General features: G+C 45.1%; 1 protein-coding gene across 4 annotated transcripts in view; it reads right to left on the bottom strand.

Annotated features, from left to right (window-relative positions):
* The window catches only part of ABL1 (ABL proto-oncogene 1, non-receptor tyrosine kinase), a 231201-nt gene that overhangs the window by 37362 nt on the left and 174066 nt on the right, over window positions 1-19773 (bottom strand). For all 4 annotated transcript variants that reach the window (XM_018558546.1, XM_018558548.1, XM_018558545.1 and 1 more), the window contains exons 3-4: window positions 17175-17470; window positions 4200-4472 (exon numbers count right to left, since the gene is read on the bottom strand). In XM_018558546.1, the coding sequence (XP_018414048.1) occupies window positions 4200-4472; window positions 17175-17470 (569 nt within the window). The remainder of the gene's footprint in view (window positions 1-4199; window positions 4473-17174; window positions 17471-19773) is intronic.

The following is a 19773-nucleotide window of genomic DNA, read 5'->3' as shown; positions in this document are numbered from 1 at the left end:
AGTGTCAGGTACCTGTTCGCGGGAGATGCCGTGTCCCTCTGCGGGGACATAGACGGAGAGGGTATTCAGCAGCACGTCCCGGCCGCGCAGGCGCAGACGGCAGAAGGCCCAGCGGATTGCGTCCCCGCGCGGCATGACGTAATCGCGTCAGTGCGGCGCGGTGACGTAATCGCGCCGGCGCATGCGCAGTAGCTCATCCTCTGCCTATATAAGGCGCTGCAGGGCGCTCATTCAGTGCTGGGTGATCTTCAGCCAGCACTGGATGTTCGTGCTGTGCTTGTCCTTGTTCCCTGGTCATTTACCCTGCCTTGCTCCTGTTCTTGCCCATTGTGGTTCTTGTTCCCTTGGCTTACTTATTACCGACCCGGCTTGTCTCTGGTTTTCTCTATGGCTTTATCCTTGTACTCTGCTGCTCACTTGTTACCGACCCGGCTTGTCTCTGGATTTCTCTCTGGCTTTATCCTTGTACTCTGCTGCTCACTTGTTACCGACCCGGCTTGTCTCTGGATTTCTCTCTGGCTTTATCCTTGTACTCTGCTGCTCACTTGTTACCGAACCGGCTTGTCTCTGGATTTCTCTCAGGTTTAACCCCTTGTACCGTATTGCCTGCACGCTACTGACCCGGCTAGTCTCCCACGCTCCCTTCTGCCTATACCTTACAAGCACGGCATATTCTCGTACGATCGCGGGATTTCGCCCGATTCTCGTACGAGAATCGAGCAGTGTATGGGCACCTTAAGAGAGGAGGAACAGCTTAGAATGCCTGCCAATTATAACTAGAACACAAGTGAGGGATGAAACCAGGGACGCACAGAGGAGCACATTCCTGCTTCTTAGCTGGAATGTTAAAAGGAGAACTATGAGGTGATTGATTTTCACTCACCTCATAGTTCTAGCCGACGTGTGACAATGAGACTGTCACAGGTCGGCTCAGTAGATCGGAAGGTGAGCGAACATATACCGCCATTCGCTCACCTCTCGATCCTGTCACGGCTCTCTGCCGTGACAGGGGAGGGGCTGGATTCCCCCCTGCCCGCTCCGATCTGCCAGCGCTGACTGGCGGAACGGACGGGGGAGGGTACAGCTGGCTCTGCCTCTAGATAGGCAGAGCCAGCTGTCACTCACGCAGCTGGGCGGATCCAGACATAATTGTCGGGATCCTCTTCAGCTGCGGCGTCTCAGTATCTCGCGAGCCGTAGCTCACCGTATACTGAGCTTAGGGTGACGGGAGGACGTTAGTTTGTGTCCTCCCGTTACCCTAAGGAGAACTATGCGGAAAAGCCCAGACCCCATAGTTCTCCTTTAAAAGGAGATCTATGAGGTGAGTGATTTTCACTCACCTCATAGTTCAAGCCGACGTGTGACAATGAAACTGTCACACGTTGGCTCAATAGATCGGGAAGTGAGCGAACACAAAACAGGATATCAGAGCCAGTTCTCCGTCATTCTAGCAGATTCTACAGGAAACGAAAACCCTTAAACATTAAGGAACAACATCCATTTAAGTGATTTAATCAGCATTATAAATTGCTTAAAAACATTTTGACTTTAATATTACTTTGATAACATTTGCAAAAATCATTGCAATATATGTCGCTGGCTCGAATGAGGGCTTGTTCACACCAAATCCGGACAAGATCTGGATGAGTTTTTGCACATGCAGTGCATTTTGATGTGTTTTTGATGCGTTCCTGTCCGTTTTTTGAGCCTAAAATGGGCTTTCAGGTGAAGTCCAGTGCGTTTCACAACGTTTGCATGCATTTGTTATGCGTTTCTGTGCATTCCAGAGCAGAAAAAGAAATAGTGCCTGCTGCAGTTTTTACACATGCTCTGGAACTGAACCCTAATGTGTGAACTAGAGCCCAAAATACAATTGGAATACATTGGATGCATTTTTGATGCGTTCTTAAACTGCTCTGCACTTGGTTTTTTCTCTTCTTCGACAAAAGTGAATTTTTTTTAACCAAGCCTGCTTTCGGACACAGCAGTGCCATATTCCATATCATGTTACTGACAGTGATCACCCATTCACATTTGTTACGGTCTCCACAGAAGCTTGTACTTTAATGTTCCTCCCCGAGCTACACATACAACCAACAGCCAATTTAGATGAAGACAATTGAAGTTTGGCTGCGTTCACACCAAATCTGTTCCATTTAAAAACCATCAAGTATGTGCGGTTGCAGTGCCATTTCGGCTGGCTTTGGTACAGTTAAAAGGACCTAAATACGCTGATTTGAGGATGCAGGTCTTCAATGCATCACTCTTTTGGTGACATACATTAACACAGCGCAGATAGACTTGTGCACTGCGTCCAAAAAGCAAAACCTTTTCTCGACATGAGCTCCCAAAGTGCAAAGCAATGTGTTTTGACTGAACGCGCACAACGGACGTCTGGGAAGTGCACAAGCTGCGTCAGCATTCAACTCCAATTAGCGCAACTGAAGGAGACCCATGCTTCAAATGAAGCCTCTGGGTAGAGAATACTGTACGCTTACATAATCCTGCATTTGGCGGCATCCTTCACCACAGCAGGTGCTCTGTCCTGAGGCTTCAATTAAATCTACAATGTCAGTGCACCTCCTCTTGAACTGTGCTAAGTTGAGTCTGCATGCTGAGAGGAGTTTAAGCCCTTTTTATATTCTTTTATGCAAGATCCCAACATGTGTGACCCCCGGGTATCTGCAGTCTGACTGGTAACCTACAAAGGTATGGGTCTCCGTGCCATAAGAACATAGGAGAACTATGGGGTAAGTGTTTTTCCTCACAGCTCTCCTAAGGGTCACGGGAGGACATAAACTAGCGTCCTTCCGTGACCAAAGGCTCAGTATTACGCGAGCTACAGCTCGTGGTATACTGAGACCGCAGCAGCCGGGACAGATATCGACATTACTATCAAGATCCACCCATCTGCGTGATTGACAGCTGGCTCTGCCTATCTAGAGGCAGAGCCAGCTGTACCCGCCCCCTCCCCATTCGATCAGTCAGCACTGGAGGATCGGACAGGGGAGGGGGGAAATCCCTGCAGGGAGCTGTGAGTGACGGTCACGGCTCTCTGCAGGGACATGATCGAGAAGTGAGCGAGCGACGGTATGCATTCGCTCACTTCCCGATCTATTGAGCCGGCGTGTGACAGTTTAATTGTCACACGTAGGCTCGAACTATGAGGTTGAGTGAAAATCACTTGCCTCATAGTTCTCCTTTAACATTCCATCTAAAAAGCAGGAATGTGCTCCTCTGTGTGTCCCTAGTTCTCTGACCCTGCTTGTCTGTGACGCACGCCTCTCATTGCAGTCATCGCAAGTACGATCTGCCTGTCCAAGATGGGCGTATTTTTTTTCATTACTTTACAACCCTTGCAAGACAAAAGTCTTGTGAGGGTTGTAAAGTGTATGGCCACCTTACCTCTGTTTAATACTGTAGCTGTCAGATACAAAAACAATAGTAAAAATAAATAAAACATTTAAACTTTTTTATTTTTACATTAAGTCCTTGTTCACACTGGGTGTGTTGCCCGATACAGCGTGAAGGGACATTTTTTTTATGCCCGGAGCTGCAGGAACAAGAGTGAAGGCAGCTCAGGTGAGTCTATGGGTGCAGGAGCTGTGTCTCCTCACACGCTGCTTTCCGCAGCTCCGAGTTCTGACTGCTGCACACAGGCGGTGTGTGGCCTCGGTTACAGACATGATGGATTCAGGTCCGTACACAGTCTGTGTGCAGCTGTCAAAACTCAGAACTGTGGTAAGCAGTGTGCAGTGCTCCTGCATTTCCATAGACTTACATGAGCTGTCAACAGACTTCTTCCTGCAGCTCCAGCCGCATCAATAGAGGGCCCTTCATGCTGTACGGGGCAACAAGCCCCATGTGAATGAAACCTCAATTATGTAGTCAGGCAAAATTAAAGTTATTGTCACGTTAATGATGCATACGGACGCAGATAAATTTGGTCTTGGCATCAATGCCCTTTGGTCATGAAAGATTGAAGCTGAAAGTGGAAACCACAGCATGGGATAGAAACACTCACAAACAAGTTAGAAAACATAAAAAAACTACTGGAACTAAGCTCAGGAACCTGACGTAGTAAGGCACTAATTGCTCACAACTGCTACTCAATGTCAAAAGGAAAAAAAAAGACTTTATTCTGCCAGGCATGAAAATCCCATATTTACAATGACAGAAGCCAAATGTAAAATACATACCTTCAGAGTCTTTACCGCCACAGTCAAGTTATACTTTTTCCACACGCCCTCATAAACTTCTCCATACTGACCGCCGCCCAGCTTGTGCTTCATAGTGATGTCTGTCCTCTCAATCTCCCACTTGTCGTAGTTGGGTGACACACCATAGATAGTGGGCTTGTTACGTTTTGGAGCGGGGTAGTGCAGTGTGGTGATCAGTCCATCGGACACAGTGGAGTGATGGTGGACCAGCTCTGCCAGTGTGTTGAATCGGCTATCTGATGACACATAAAGCTGAGTGCAAGAGAAAAAAAACTGCATTAAAGCGACCCTGTCATAATACAGAAAATAAACATGAAGGACGGACCGGGAAAACAGACTATAAATAATGACCTTTCCGGCTGTCCACGCCACCATACGCTGCCCTAACCATGTCACATTTACATTTAAACACTGTCATTTCCAGAAGTTTGGAAGGTCCCCCACAGCTCTCATTGTTTCTTCCCATCGACCTCTGCAGGAGGAACCAGGAAAAGCTGTGAGTGACCCAGGATATCGACACTCCCAAAGCTGTTGGTCTCCCAGTTCAGAGGATGATTTCTCAGGATCAGAGTCGTGTTCGGCAGTGAGAAAGATAAGTAAACCGCACTCTGTTACAGGTATAGCTTTGCTAAATATTTGGTGTCATTTAAAATAAAGTGAACAACATTTTTGGTGAATAAAGTTTGGCAAAAATGTATATTTATGTAAATTAATGTTCTGTTGTCCTAGAAAGTGCTAAAGAAAAAACAACATTTTTCAGAACAAGGTTACCAATGGCAGCATACAGATATCTACTATGACAGGTTTCCTTTAAAGGAGAACTATTGGGTCAGTGCTTTTCCCCATAGTTCTCCTAAGGGTAACGGAAGGACACAAACTAGCGTCCTCCCGTCACCCAAAGCTCAGTATACCGCAAGCTACAGCTCGCGGTATACTGAGACGCTGCAGCCGGAACGGATCCCAACAATTCTGTCTGGATCCACCCAGCTGCGTGAGTGACAGCTGGCTCTGCCTATGTAGAGGCAGAGCCAGCTGTACCCGCCCCCTCCCCCATTCGATCAGTCAGCACTGGAGGATCGGACAGGGGAGAGGGGAAATCCCTGCAGGGAGCCGTGAGTGACAGTCACGGCTCTCTGCAGGGACAGGATCGAGAAGTGAGCGAGCGACGGTATGTGTTCACTCACTTCCCGATCTATTGAGCCGACGTGTGACAGTTTCATTGTCTCAGGTCGGCTCGAACTATGAGGCTGAGTGATTTTCACTCACCTCATAGTTCTTCTTTACCAAAGCAGGTGACATGTTATGGTTTCCAGGCCATACATGACCATAGTCTCACAGCTACATGTTGATCTCCTCCAGCTCTTGTGGCTATATCTAATATTTTTATTGCACGTTAATTCTTCATGATCTACATAACTGGTAACGTGGTGGGTGTCCTTTGCCTACATACTTTGGGTTAAGAGGTGTCTCTCTGTCATCTCAGAAAGTCGAGAGGTATGCTGTATCTATAGAAAGGCAGCAAGGCCACCATAAAACAGCTAGGAGTGTTTTAGGACAACACCTCCCTCTCTCCTCATCTCCATAACATAGCTGGGAAGGAAAGCTGTAGTCCACAGAGGGAGCTGGGAACAATGTCACTGATAATAGTTCAGCACAGGTAGAGTGTACAGCTAGTTATCATCCCACTGCATTTCTGGCAGGATCAACATTGAACAGATATAAGAATGAGCTTTCAATGGTATAGGCTACAGAACAAAAGAGGAGTTCTTTAGTAGGGTGTACATACGTTTAATGTAAAGAATCCCTTTTCAAGTATAACCATCATGAGAGAATCTCATAGTTTGCCTTTGCTGACCTGCTTTAAAAAAAGTACTGAAGTCATAGAATTCGCATAACTGCCAGGCAATAAGCATGTTCTAATGAAAAGGTCAACACTGGCAGTCTTTATTCTCTCAGCACAGGTTCCCTTTACAGATATATTCAAAAATGATTCTTTTTCTGTGGTATGTGGAAGATGAGAGCTGGCTTATTCTTGCTTTCTTCCCAGAGGTATCATTTTATCATTGCAGATACACTTAAATCTTATTCCAAAGTAATATGCGACTGAGATATTAAAAAACAAAAAAAACGCACATTACCCTTCACATATTGCACTTCTTGGGGCTTCAGGTTCCTTTCTAAGGCTCTCTGGCAAGCCATTAGCAGGGTAAGTCAGTACACCCAAAGCACCATGGTTAGCTACAACAGAACACACTTGACCAATGCAGTTTGTTTTTGTAGGCTCCAGGGCCTTCCTAATACTAGAGGTCATTGACCTGAAAATCAAACAACAACAGTGAATCATGACTGATTAATGACCTGACACTCACAATTTCCGACAATTTCGTGGCTTCTGAAATGAACTAGGCAACCTCTGAACAATGGCAGTAATGAATCTGGCAGGACAATAAAATCTGGGAATCCAAACGGCTACAACGGAATGTGAAGACAAAAATCAAACAAACACGCAGCAGTGACTCCTGCCCACCCCAGCTTTCTGTCAAGGCCGGCTGGTATACTACACACACTATCTGGTATGAATGACAAATGGGCACTCTAGTATGTATGTTGTAACTGACAAGGAGCATATTTGTTAACATTACAAGGGAACTTCAGGATATTCCAGATTATTCTCAAACACCACAATGGTGACACAACTAATACCCTGCAATATGTTTGGTAAAGTGGAATGCTAAACTTTTTATTTTTCAGATACACATAATAAAGAGATCAACCTAAAGAGGAACTTTATCCCCACCCCCCTCCCCCCCCATACTATACTCACATGCCCAGTGAATTCACAGTTGTCTTATGTAAGCAGCTGCTCCATCACAGCATGTCCTGCGCCTGCATCCTCCTGCTGACATCATTAGGGGGGTCAACAGTCTCTTCCCGGTTCTTGTAGTCGACCCCTGATGGTGTGCCACAATGCATGCGCACCAGCAGATGAAACCTCAGCAGTGTGTTAGATGCCTGGTCCATTGCATACTGGGGTTACCTTCACTACTTTGCCTTGTAGCCCCAAAACACGCGTAAACTGTGAACTGTCTGCACGTACTATGGATGAAATTTGAAAAGAGGTAATAACACGCCTCCCGGTTCCTTATTGGTGGGGAAGCCGCCTCCATGCTGATTGGCTGGGAAGTCGGCTTCCCAGCCAAATCAGCATGGTGCCGCCTTCCCGGGCAATCAAGAAACCGGGCGGCGGGTAATGACACGCTGCCCGTCTTTCGGATTGCCCGGGAAACCAGCTCCATGCTACCGAAAGTACCGGTATTGGCGAATACTGAAAGATAAATATCGGTACTCGTACCCGATTGCCCAAAAAACAGTATCGGTGCATCCCTAATATTAAATATTTTTTTCAGGACAAATAAGGCTTTAATTTGGCAGCAAATACAGAATTTTTTTTATTTTCTTGGACTTTTTTTAAATTAGAAAGAGCTATTGTAATTTTTCCCAATAGAATGTATATGTAATATGTGCACCTCCATACATTTACCCTGCAAAAATAAACAACCTCATCTGCTGATTAAAGTGATATCACATTAATGGGACCTATTGTAACGTATTATAATAGCAAAGCTCAAAGTGAACATATGTGTTTTATTTTAGGAGAACTTTATTCCCCTTTGGCCACTACGCAGGAAAAAAAAGTTTGCGTAAACGGCTAGCATAACATTAAGGTCAGATTAAATTGGGTTGACGAAGGCACACTCTCACATGTTTGTGATCGCTAAAAATTATAATGACATTCCATTCACTTGCCATGTGGGCATTTGATGCTTGCGCAGTCAATGTAAATGTCATCCAGATCATTCGATGTCAATGTTGTGACCAGGGGAGGGATTATATATGCACATATACGGTGTGTATGTGTTTACACACACACACACACTATTCTGTTTTTTTTTAACTTGGGGTCCCTCCTAACTTTCCTACCAGACCTAAAGGGTCTTATATGGTTTGGTAGGGGAACCCCACGCTGTTATTTTTTCTTTTAGTAACATGTAATTTTTTTATTCTCGGAGTGAGGCGGGCAAATTAACCGAGCCGTAGATGAGCTCGGTAAGGAAACTTTTAGAAAACATTTTTGGAACGTTTCCTTAACCACAAAGCTGGCCATACACATTGCATACTTCAGTCAATTTACAGTGACATTAAAGTATTTTTTTACATACATCTACTACTAGCAAGCAGTAGACATATACAAAAAAATGTTTTTAAATTAAAAAGGTAATTTTTTAAAGTTACATTTTCTGTGTCTCTTCCGCTCGCTCGTGGCTGTAGGAGGATGTGTGCAGGCGCATGCACAGTGGAGATCACTGGCGGGGAGAGGAGGAGAGCTACAGTGTCAGTCAATGCACGCCGAACAGACTCCGTGGGACGAGACAGCAGTCTGTGCTGGATCAGAGACCAGCCTTGAGGGACTGCTGAAAACGACTGGAAGGGAGAAGATGTTCGGATCGAGAGGTATCAGTAAGTCCTTAAAGCAGCATTGGGGGGGTGAATTGACTTTAATGTCATTTTAATCTACTGCCCATTCCATATACAATCACAGACACTAAGCAATCTACCACCCATTGCTTTTGATTGATCACCACAATTGGGAAGTCGAAACTGGACAATAAATTGTCAGCTACATTACAGTTTAAAATGAAATTAAAAGTTCAACTGCTCCATCAAATTCTCATTGATTTCCATTGATACGGCCAGCTTCAGACTGGGAGAATGTCATCTGATGTGTGGGCACCTCTTATTTAAAGAACATTAAATTAACTGCGCTCTTTCTCGTTCCCCTCCTTCGACCTCTCTCTTGCACAAACAATTTAGAGTCATGCAATCCCATTAGGCTAGGGCTCGACAAATTCAAGGCGCCAGGTCGCCAATGCGACTAGAAATTGCATCCTGGTGCCTGGGCTTTGTCAACCCATTTACTGCACCTTCGTTTCTTCTCCCACCGCCGCTGCAATAAATCTGCCGTTCTCCCTGCTGCAGACTCTCAGCGGTCTCTCCTCACAAGGACACAGATTGACAGCAGGCAGGGGGGGCAATAGCCAGCTTGCTATTGCAATCTGAAATAGCCAATAGGCTAGCTATTGCTCCCAGCCACTGCCTGCTGTGTTTTTATTCAGCTGCCTCAGCAAGCAGCTGTCATTCCCCAGCTAAAGCTATTGAAGTGGAAAGGTGACACTAGGGGTCTAGTAGACCCCTAGTGTCACCTTAAAGAGAACCTGTCAAATTCAATTAGTGAAAAAAAAAAAAGTGAAAAAAAAATAAAGAAAGAAAAGACCCCCCATCCACCGCGAAACACACTCGCGAAAAAAACCTGGCTCCTGACTTTTTTTTAGCTGGCTCCTGGATGCAAAGAAAATTTGTCAAGCCCTGCATTAGGCATTGCAAAACTCTGACAGCCACAGGCATGACAACCATTGGCAGGTGCATGAGGGGATTTGTAGTTTCACCACAGCTGCAGGGCTGAAGTTTAGCTACCCCTTGTATATACCTTATTTCACACTCCCACTTCCTTATTCCATACCAAGAGAAAGTCACATACCATTGGGTGCCTGCAGCCTCCTGAGATATCGACGTCACAGATCCCAGAAGGCAGCAGGTCAGTAAGTGCCAAATTATTTTGTGAGATTTTACAACCCTATAGATGTTGCATAGATATCGTGCGATTTGGGGCCTGTATAGCTGTTGCTGAAGTATCATGAGATTTTGTGCTACGTAGATATTTCTTGTACTTACTGCCGTTCGCAAGATTATGTGCTTACCATACATCTACTGTATGCAGGCTCGAAATCTCAAGATACCTAAAGTGACACTAAACTCAGGAGTCAAGTCTTAAAAATCCATTCCAGTACCTTAACTGTTAACAATACTGGACCTTATTTGTGTATCACTCGGCTGTAGATCATCAAATCATCTCTGCATTGGTGCTGACACTGTCCTTCCTTCTGGAGGGGGGCTACTTTTCTTCCCCATGGTCCCTGTGCGTGTTGTAAAGTAGTCAACGCACCAAGCTCGCTCCTGTAATGGACTACAAGCTCAATACAAATTAGTTATTTAAATGTGAGATTGTAGTCCGTCACAGGAGCGGGTTTGATGCGGTGGCTACTTTACCACACCCACAAAGACCATGAGGAACAAAAGTAGCCACCCTCCAAAAGGAAGGACAGTGTCAGCACCAATTCAGAGATGATTTGAGCATCTACAGCCGAGTGATACACAAATAAGATACATTTTTGTTAATAGTCAAGTACGCATCCTAGACAGGGAGGACTGGTTTAAGGCTGGGCTCACACCTGGCCGTTCCAAATAGGAGCGTTTCATGCTCGTTTTTTCAGCATGTTTCAAAACACGTTTTTTTGTTCACTGAAACGCGCGTTCGACGCTCGGTTTTTAACCTCCCTGGCGGTATGATTTGTTATTTTTTCCCCTTTTTTCTCTATCTTTTTTAAAAACTTTTTAAACTTCCTGCCAGTTCCGCCCCCCTGCGACGCGGACGCTCGCAAGGGACAGAACCCGGAAGACGGCAGCGGCGGGCGGACACATCTGGGATCGCGGACAAGGTAAGACCTACGCTGTATTCCCGAGTGTGGCTCGGGGTTACCGCTTTGTTAACCCCTAGCCACCCTCAGGAATACCAATGCATACGCGCTGAAATACACCCCAAAGAAGCTCCTGTACAATTTCGGACGTAGGGCGTTTTTCAGCGCGACAAAGGTGGGAACCATGCCCATAGCACTCAAGAGGATTTCTCTTGCTGTGCGTTTTTCAGCGCTGAAAAACGCCCAGGTGTGAACACAGCCTTGAAGAGGTGTGAATGAGGCCATTTATGTAAAAATGGAGAAGCCAAGCTTGAATAGAGATGGGGGGGGGGGGGGGGTGAGACATCTATTGTCTGCCACACACAATGCTCTTTTAACACCTTTACCTTTAACACCAGGTTAATAACACCTCCTAGACTCCAATTATGCAAATGATATCAACACCTGGTTGTGACTAACAGATTATGTGGATTGGAGAAACAGTCACCGTATTTATTCCCAGAGAATTTTTCGTACAAGTCACTGAATTGAGAAAGCTGGTTGGATGACCAGCGAAACGTCTGCAGGAAAAATACAGCAAGTCCAGTTGCCTTGACCTTTTTTTACAGATATACCATGACCTGGATGAATGAGAACCTACACAGACATAATTTGTATTGAGATTGTAGTCCATCATAGGAGAGAACTTGGAGTGGTGGCCACTTTACAACACATACACAGGGACCATGGAGAACAAAAGTAGCCCCCCTCCAGAAGGAAGGACAGTGTCAGCACCAATTCAGAGATGATTTGAGGGTCTTCAGCTGAATGATACACAAATAAGAGAATTTTTTTTGTTAATAGTTAAAGTCCTGAATGCATTTTTAAGATTTATCTCCTGAGTTTAGTGTCCTTATGATAACAGCCGCAGCCTCCAGAGTTGTAGGCTGCAGCAATCCAAGGGGATGACACTCCGAGTGAGAGGGTGGAAAAGGAAAGATGGGGCATATACTATATACAGAAAAAAAAAAAGTTGTATAATTGAGAGGTGGGAGACGGAATGAGTGCAATTAAAAGGGAAAGATCCACTTTAAAAACAATATAGTTCTTCTTTAAATGAAAACAAACTCGCCCTGCTGTTTACAAGGAACATTCAGCTGGAGATAGAAAAGTTGAAGGTCACGTCTAAACACAATGCAAAAGCTGTCAGACACGAGGAAATGAGGATAAACAGTTACATGGAAGCCCCATCGGAAGGTCAGAGCTCCTCGGGGAAAAGTGTCCACGTTTCCTCCTCTAGTGCATTCCTCCACATCTAACCTTCTGCTGCTTCCATCGGCAGTGATGTCAGCTTCCTATTTGTTTATTTACGACAGATTGCAAGACGTTCTAAGAACGGGCAGGAGGCCGGAGTAATTAGATTACAGGCACGCTGGATTCTTTGGATCTGTTGCCAAAGGGGGTTTGTGGTTGCTGCGAAAAGCGGAGACTGAGCCGCCGCTCTGCCAAGTCACATCCAATAATTTGGTATTTAAGTTCTCGCTATGCCCAGTCGCCAGCTTTAGAAATCCATAAGGATTAACCCAGTTTTGCAGGTTTGCCCACTCTTTGCCAGAATCCACATTCTTGTGCTTCATTCTGGCATACGGAACACATTTAACTGCTTTTGTGCCAGAGGAAGGACCGGACGATGCATGAGTTACAAGTTACAAAGGACTATTACAAGGTCACTTTTGTCAGATAATATCTTTTTCAACTTTTTGGTTGTAACACTTCTAAATATATTAATAGATAGAGTTCGGGGACAAGAAAATTGTCCCCGAATTCTTACTTAAATCTTGTTTGTGTGTTTATTCCAGATCTGTGCAGTAATCCTTTGCCTCTGTGCAGGAGCTTCCTGTAATAATTACGTTTATTCCCCAAAAATACACTTACAAACTAGTAGATAAAACAGAATCTTCGTATTCATTCAAATGCAGGCAATGGGCGTAGACTCTCCTGACGCATTTTGTCATCTGACTCTCAAAAGGGGGGTGTCTACTCCCCTTTAAGTCAGATGATGAAACGCGTCAGTGTGGAGTCTACGCCCATTGCCTGCATTTGAATGAATACAAGGATTTTTGCTGCCTGTTTTATCTACTAGTTTGTACGTGTATTGTTTTAACGAAATACTGCGCAATGGAAGCCTCTTTTTATGTCCCCCTGAGTTCCGTGGAATAATAGGAAACAAAAGTGGAGTATTAGACGGGGAGGAGATCGGAATGTAAGACACTGAGATTACGGGAAGAGGAGCACGGAGGCGTAGAAGAGAGAAGCCAAGCATTTTGGACACTCGCGAAACGGAACTCTGGTCTGGTTTGATTGAAAACACACATACAAAGATACGTCTGGTGAGTGCAATTATAAAATCATTAAGGAGCACGGATAACCGACCCGTCCAACACTATGCAATTAAAAGGAAACCATCTAGTCAAATGAGAATAAGCTGTTACTGTCCAATGCTGGGAACTGGTTTAAAGGATACAATTTTCTTTGAACAAAGTTACACACGGGGCCATTAGCACTCATTACTTCACAACATATTTTGTTAATTTCATGTTATTTACCTATGATGGACACCTAATGCAACACGGGTGTCTCATGTGGACTATGAGGAATATAAGACTGTTTTGGTAATTGATGCACCCAAATATTGAATTTAATGTTTAAAAGATGCTTTGAATAATGCACGGGATACACTAAGATTTATTACTGCTAAATGGACATATACTAGAAAAATATAGACACAGAGCAACAATATTGTATTATTAGATCTAGTTGGTGAGATCACTAATTTGTTGCTGCCTGTCACAGCGGTGGATTAGCATCCTAGCGTGGTTTTCACTGTCATTGATAAAGACCAGTCACTGCTGATCTCTCTCCTTGTGCAGGGAATCCAGAGAGCCGTGACAGGATTGAGAGGTGAGCGAACGCCGGTATGTGTTCGCTTACCTCCCGATCTACTGAGCCGACCTGTGACAGTCTCATTGTCACAGGTCGGCTAGAACTATGACGCCTTTAACACATGAGAACTGTAGCACAACCAACTGGCTGCTTGTGCTGCTTCTCCCTCTCCCTTTCTGTGCTCTATACTTGGCAAATTCAGGTACTGACACTGCATGCATTAAAAACATCATCTGATAATGTATCAATGAATACAGAATGCTATTTAATTGTATATTTTAGATCTGCCTGGAGTTCAGCTTTAATGGTTTTGTAATCAGCAAATAACAGGATGAAATGATATTGTTTTGATACATGTTCTTGGCGTTGAGTTTTAAGCAGATGCGGCCTTATGAAATGACTGTGGAAATATTCTTCTATTATCTTATTATGTCCATCAGCAGCTTGTAGAGCAAAGCTGATCATGTTACAAGCTCTGTGGAAGTCAGCCGTCGGGACATGGCTCCCCAGAGCTGGCAACTTATGCACAGAATGTCAGGCATGTGGCTGAAGAGCTCGCAGTGAGGAAGAAGTATGAGTGGCCTTCCAGGCATGCTGAGCAGAACAACATCTTCTGTCCTCAGAGTAACCTCCTCCCCTGGAGTCTGATTCTCCGAATCTATGAAGCCTGCCTCGCACACAATAACTTTCCACAGACGGAAGAAAGAAATGCCTTCACGCAAAGGAAACGGCAACTCTCTAGACACAGAGGTCCATTCTCTTTATATTTACATCCCCTTCATGTATTTCCACTCTACAACGGAACAGTCACAGTACATGAGGCTGGCCACACATGGCTTGAATTCGGGACAATTCATATCGAATAGCTGAAATTTGTGCTGTGGGAGGCCCGGCTTCACAAAAACCAAAGGAGCCTGGTGGACGATTTTTCAGCCGTACAGTGACTGCATCCAATCAGATGCAGGTACTGTTCAGGTATTCAGACAGCTGTGTAAGTACAATAGTCAGCAGAGGAGAGTCCTCCATCCGTGTGATTTCTCTCGTTCATATATAGATGGTCGCAGCAGCAAGTTTTATCCCCTCTACAGACAGCAAATCAGCAGACAGATGGCTTTTTGCTACGTGTGGTAAACCCCTTTAAAGAAAAAAAAATCTAAATCTGCCCTTGCAGTGGAGCTACCATCACACTGAATGTCCCTCGGCATCCTCATGCATGATGCAGGTCAATGGACAATATGACACCAATGTTCCATAGACTTCCAGAGCCCAGGGAAGGAGAGGCTGCAGGTACCGGTCTAGCAGTCAGGAGGGAGCTGGCGGGACTGAGGATCAGCTATGTAAATCTGCTTTATTTGAGCCCCCTAGCACTAAATCCTCGGTACAGGGGGTAGCCCCACTGCAAGGGTAAGTTTTTTTTAATTTTTCACAGAGTTCTTCTTTAAAGGGAATTTATAGTATTTTGTTTTATTGTGAATATTAGCATAACTTGGCCACATTAAAGGGTTATTAAACCCTCGCGTGTTTTTAGATATATCTTCTACTGGCAACCAGTAGATATATGCAGAAACATTTTTTTTAAAAACCCAAAAAAACATTTTTCAAAGGGTTAAAACGTACCTATGTCTGCACCGCGCGCTCCCGTCCGAACATCTGAAGAGTCTTGGTCGCCGCAAAGGATCTTGGCGCATGCGGGCGCATGCGCACTTCAGATGTTCGGTTGGGAGACGAGGAGAGACACAAGCTAAGTCTATGGAGCAGCGTGCCCCCGCACAGACTCGGTGGGACATGAGAAGAGGAGGACAGAGGAGTCAGCGCTGAATCGGAGACCCGCACCAGCGCTGGAGGGACAGCTAAAAACTACAGGAAAGATGAAGAAGATTGGATTAAGAGACATCATTTAGGCCTTGTTCACACCAAACGCGTTCCAGGAGCAGAGCAGAGCAGTTACAGGGCGGATCAAAACTCCCTCCAATGTATTCCAATGGTATTTTGGGCTCTAGTTCACACCGCAGCGTTCAGTTCCAGAGTATGTAAAAAAAACTGCAGCAAGCCCTATTTTACCTGCTCTGGAACGCATGCAAACGCCCTGGAACGCAGTGAAAGCCCATTCTAAACTAAAAAAAAACGACCCAAAACGCATCAAAAACACGCCAAAAAACGCGGCACAACCCACTGCACTGCGTGTGCAGAAACTCATGCAGATCTGGTCTGCATTTGGTATGAACAAGGCCTAAAGGTAAGTCCTTACAGCAGGATTGGGAAGAGGGGAAAAAAACTTTGACTTTAATGTCACTTTAAGGAATGGTTGGGTATGCCTCGAAAATAAGTCTTACAACATACTCCTGTGAAATTTCTCCTCTAACCGGGATCACTCTTGTTTAGGGCAATAGAAGAGAAGGAGGGAACCTGGGGAATACAATCCTAGACATAGGGATAGGTTTCCCAACTCATCTTAACACACTCACGTTTAATCCACAGACATTGAAGAGTGAAAACAAGCTAAACTGTCAGACGATGGTGTGATGTCTATGGGAACCTTTACACTGGGTATACAAACAGTGGGTGGTTAGTGTCCAGATCACTGCTAAAATGTTAACCGCACAACTAATTGGTGAATCAGTAAAAATGCAGAGATGGATAAGTAGGTGGCATGCTTGCAAGTGGTCACTGATGAGAGCAGTATTCTGTGGCCATCAGACACCATCTAAAAATAAATCTTTATTACTATTTTGAATTATCATACGTTCTATACCGCTCCTGATAACCATATGCATCTGGAAGTTTGTAAACTCATTGAAGATGCCCATAGCATGTACTTCTTCAATGCACTGAATTTGACTCAGCTATGTGAATGTGGGCATCCTTGTGCCACAACTATCACAGAGCCTGCCTTCTAAACTACAACTCTTTGCCCGAACAATGTAACATTATCATTGCTTGCTGGAAGCAATGCATGATGGGATATGAAGTCTTGAGAAATGGAGACTGCATCACATCAAGCACCAGGGAAAAAGACACAAAGCACACTTGGAATCCAGGAAGTTGGTGAATGTGATAGGCAGACGGAAGGCAGCACTCGCTACATAAAATGGATTCTTTTGCTTTGATTGCATTATGAAAAACAACTCTAGTATGTATTCCTATTACAATGCTGATGTTAAAACAGGAGAGGATATGCTGGGACTTTACAACTTCAAAATTATTTTAAAAAAATAGGATTTTTGTACTCACCGTAAAATCCTTTTCTCTCCGTTCATTGAAGGGCACAGGGCAACAGATCGCCTACAGTACAGGATCTACGATCAGTTGCCCTGTGTCCTTCAATGAACGGAAGAGAAATCCATATCACATAAAACTTGCATGTAACCCCCTCATAATGCAACACAAAGAAGAATACATAATCACCATCATGCCATCAATAAGAGCGAAGCCCTCTTACCTTTCCATCAGAAGCAGTGTTGATACGGTAGTGGTAAACCCTGCCTTCATATCTCAGCGATATGGACCTCTGCCCGGGGCTACTCTCACTCTCCCGAACCAGGAAGCTGCCATTAATCCCGCTGCTCAGCAGATATTCTGCAGCGTTTCGAGACACAGGTCCGTGGTACCAGGAATGCTTCTCAGGGCTGTTGACGGGGGTGATGTAATTACTGGGCACCCAGCCCTGTCCGTTCTTGGTCTGGGCCTCACACCACTCTCCATTGTGATTGTATCCCAAAACACGGAGCTTCTCACCTGACACACACAGAGAACATTTATGTAGTACGTTAGAGGTGATCAGCTTGTGACCCTTCAGTGCCACTCATCATCATCATCAAGGTATCATCATAAAGCCAAAACTGGTGAGAGGTTGGAAGCCCTGTCAGGTTTTATTTGTCATCTGTGTCACCGTTAGAGAGATTACAGCTGGCCATACACTGCTAGGTTTTGTGTTTCTTTTTATTCAGTCCTGGAGGCTAAACGAGGAACAAACGTGTTATTTCCCCATCCGCACTATTTATTTCCCTGGTTGGGCTATTGCATCCTGATAGCCGTCACCTGCAGCTGTCAGAATACCCGAATAGTGATGGCAGCTGATTGGTCGAAGAGGTCGGGGCAAAATTTAATGACTAAACAGTAAGTGCAGCCAAAGATGTCCCAACAGGGCCACCCACAGCTTGAATTTCATCAGCAGCCAAAAGTCTGGCCAGCTTTTTTTGGCTTAATGGCAATGGTATCCAGGACAAATTCCAAAGTTTAGTTGCCGTGAGAAAGGGAATAGAGGGGACATTTTCTAATGAGGAAACCCATGTGACTATGGGGGTTTTAAAGGTGAACTATGAGGTGCGTGTTTTCCACTCATCCTCATAGTTAGAGCCGACCTGTGACAAAGAAGCTGTCACAGGTTGGCTCTATTGATCGGGAAGTGAGCGAACACATACCGTCGCTCGCTCACTTCCCGATCATGTCCCTGCAGAGAGTGGTGACTCAGTCACGGCTCCCCGCAGGGATTCCTCCCTCCCCTCTCCGATCCTCCAGCTCTGACTGGAGGAACAGACAGGGGAGGGGTTGGCCACAGCTGGCTCTGCCTCTAGATAGGCAAAGCCAGCTGTCGCTCACGCAGCTGTGTGGATCCAGACAGTAATGTCGGGATCTGTCCCAGCTGCGGCACTCTCAGTATATCGCAGGCAATAGCCCGCTATATACTGAGCTGTGGGTCACGGGAGGAGGTTAGTATATGTCCTCCCGTGGCACTAAAGAGAACTATGGGGAGAAACACTTACCCCATAGGTCTCTTAACTATTCTCTCCTTCAAGGGTAGGCAACCTTGGCACTCCAGCTGTGGTGACACTAAAAATCCCATCATGCCTATGGAAGTCATGCCTGTGGCTGCCAGGTTCTTGCAATGCCACATGTCACTTGTAGTTCCACAACAGCTGGAGTGCCAAGTTTGCCCACCCCCCTTCTACTGCATCCCCAAAAATACAGTAGAAGGGGGGTGGCTTCAGATAAATGTTTTACCTTAGATATGTCTTCTTTATGTCAAAGATGTTATCGTTATTGTGTAAACAGCGGTACGAACAATACAAAACTACAGTTACTGAAGATAAAATAAGTAAATAAGCTGTTTATAAAAGAGGTGATTTTGTTGTCTTATATTGAAAAATCATAGGTACTGTCAACCATAACTATTAAGAGCAAAATAAGTAACGGCTTCACTCAAGAAAGAGAGTCTCTTATTGACAGGTAAACTCCAAGAATATACACAAATAAAATACATGTCTGTGGAAGTGATATATCTGTAGTTCTGTACACCGAACACTGCCAGCCTGTATAGCTGAATCGGTGACCTCACTTTTCTCCACTGCAGATAAACCAAACAGTACGGTCACCGGCCTGCCTCAGTCTGCAGACAAACCATCTGTTTCGTTTTGGATGGAGTTGGGGAGAACTAGATCCCTTGCTGTCTGGGTCCCTGATAGGAAGATATACGATCTCTATTTTTGCTGATGACCATTTCACCAAAGTTGAAGGCGCTATATAAATACCTAGAATAAATAAGCCTACATTGCAGTTTAGGATCCAGGTTGGAATGTTTCACATGTATTCATAGTGTAGCCAGTACATGGAATCCTGTTCAGCCTGGCACCTCACTCTTATCCCATGTTACCAGTGCTTCAGTCTCACCATAAGGAAAAGGAAGCCTCAAACCACAGGCAGACCAGACACAGCCAGGAATATCACATCTGGACTTTGTCTACACTCTATATCAGGGGTAGGCAAACTCGGGCCCCCGAGCTGTGGTGCCACTACAAATCTCGTTAGGCGTTGCAAGACTCTTGACAGCCACATGCATGACTCCTAGAGGCATAGTCATGATAAGATTTGTAATTTCTGAGTTTGCCTACCCCTGCTCCATAGTATTCACATGTGTAGGTTATGTAGGTAGGGGAGGTATTGAGGAGCCGGGCCAAAATTGGTGAGGGTTATGGCAGGGGGGGGGGGGAGGAGAGAAAGAGAGGAGAGAGGGGGGGAGGAGAGAAAGAGAGGAGAGAGGG

The sequence above is a fragment of the Nanorana parkeri genome, unplaced genomic scaffold (genome assembly GCF_000935625.1).
Source record: "Nanorana parkeri isolate BGI_ZX_2015 unplaced genomic scaffold, ASM93562v1 scaffold345, whole genome shotgun sequence".
In the NCBI taxonomy this organism is placed as follows: Eukaryota; Metazoa; Chordata; class Amphibia; order Anura; family Dicroglossidae; genus Nanorana; species Nanorana parkeri.
This window is presented reverse-complemented; position numbering and strand designations above follow the sequence as displayed.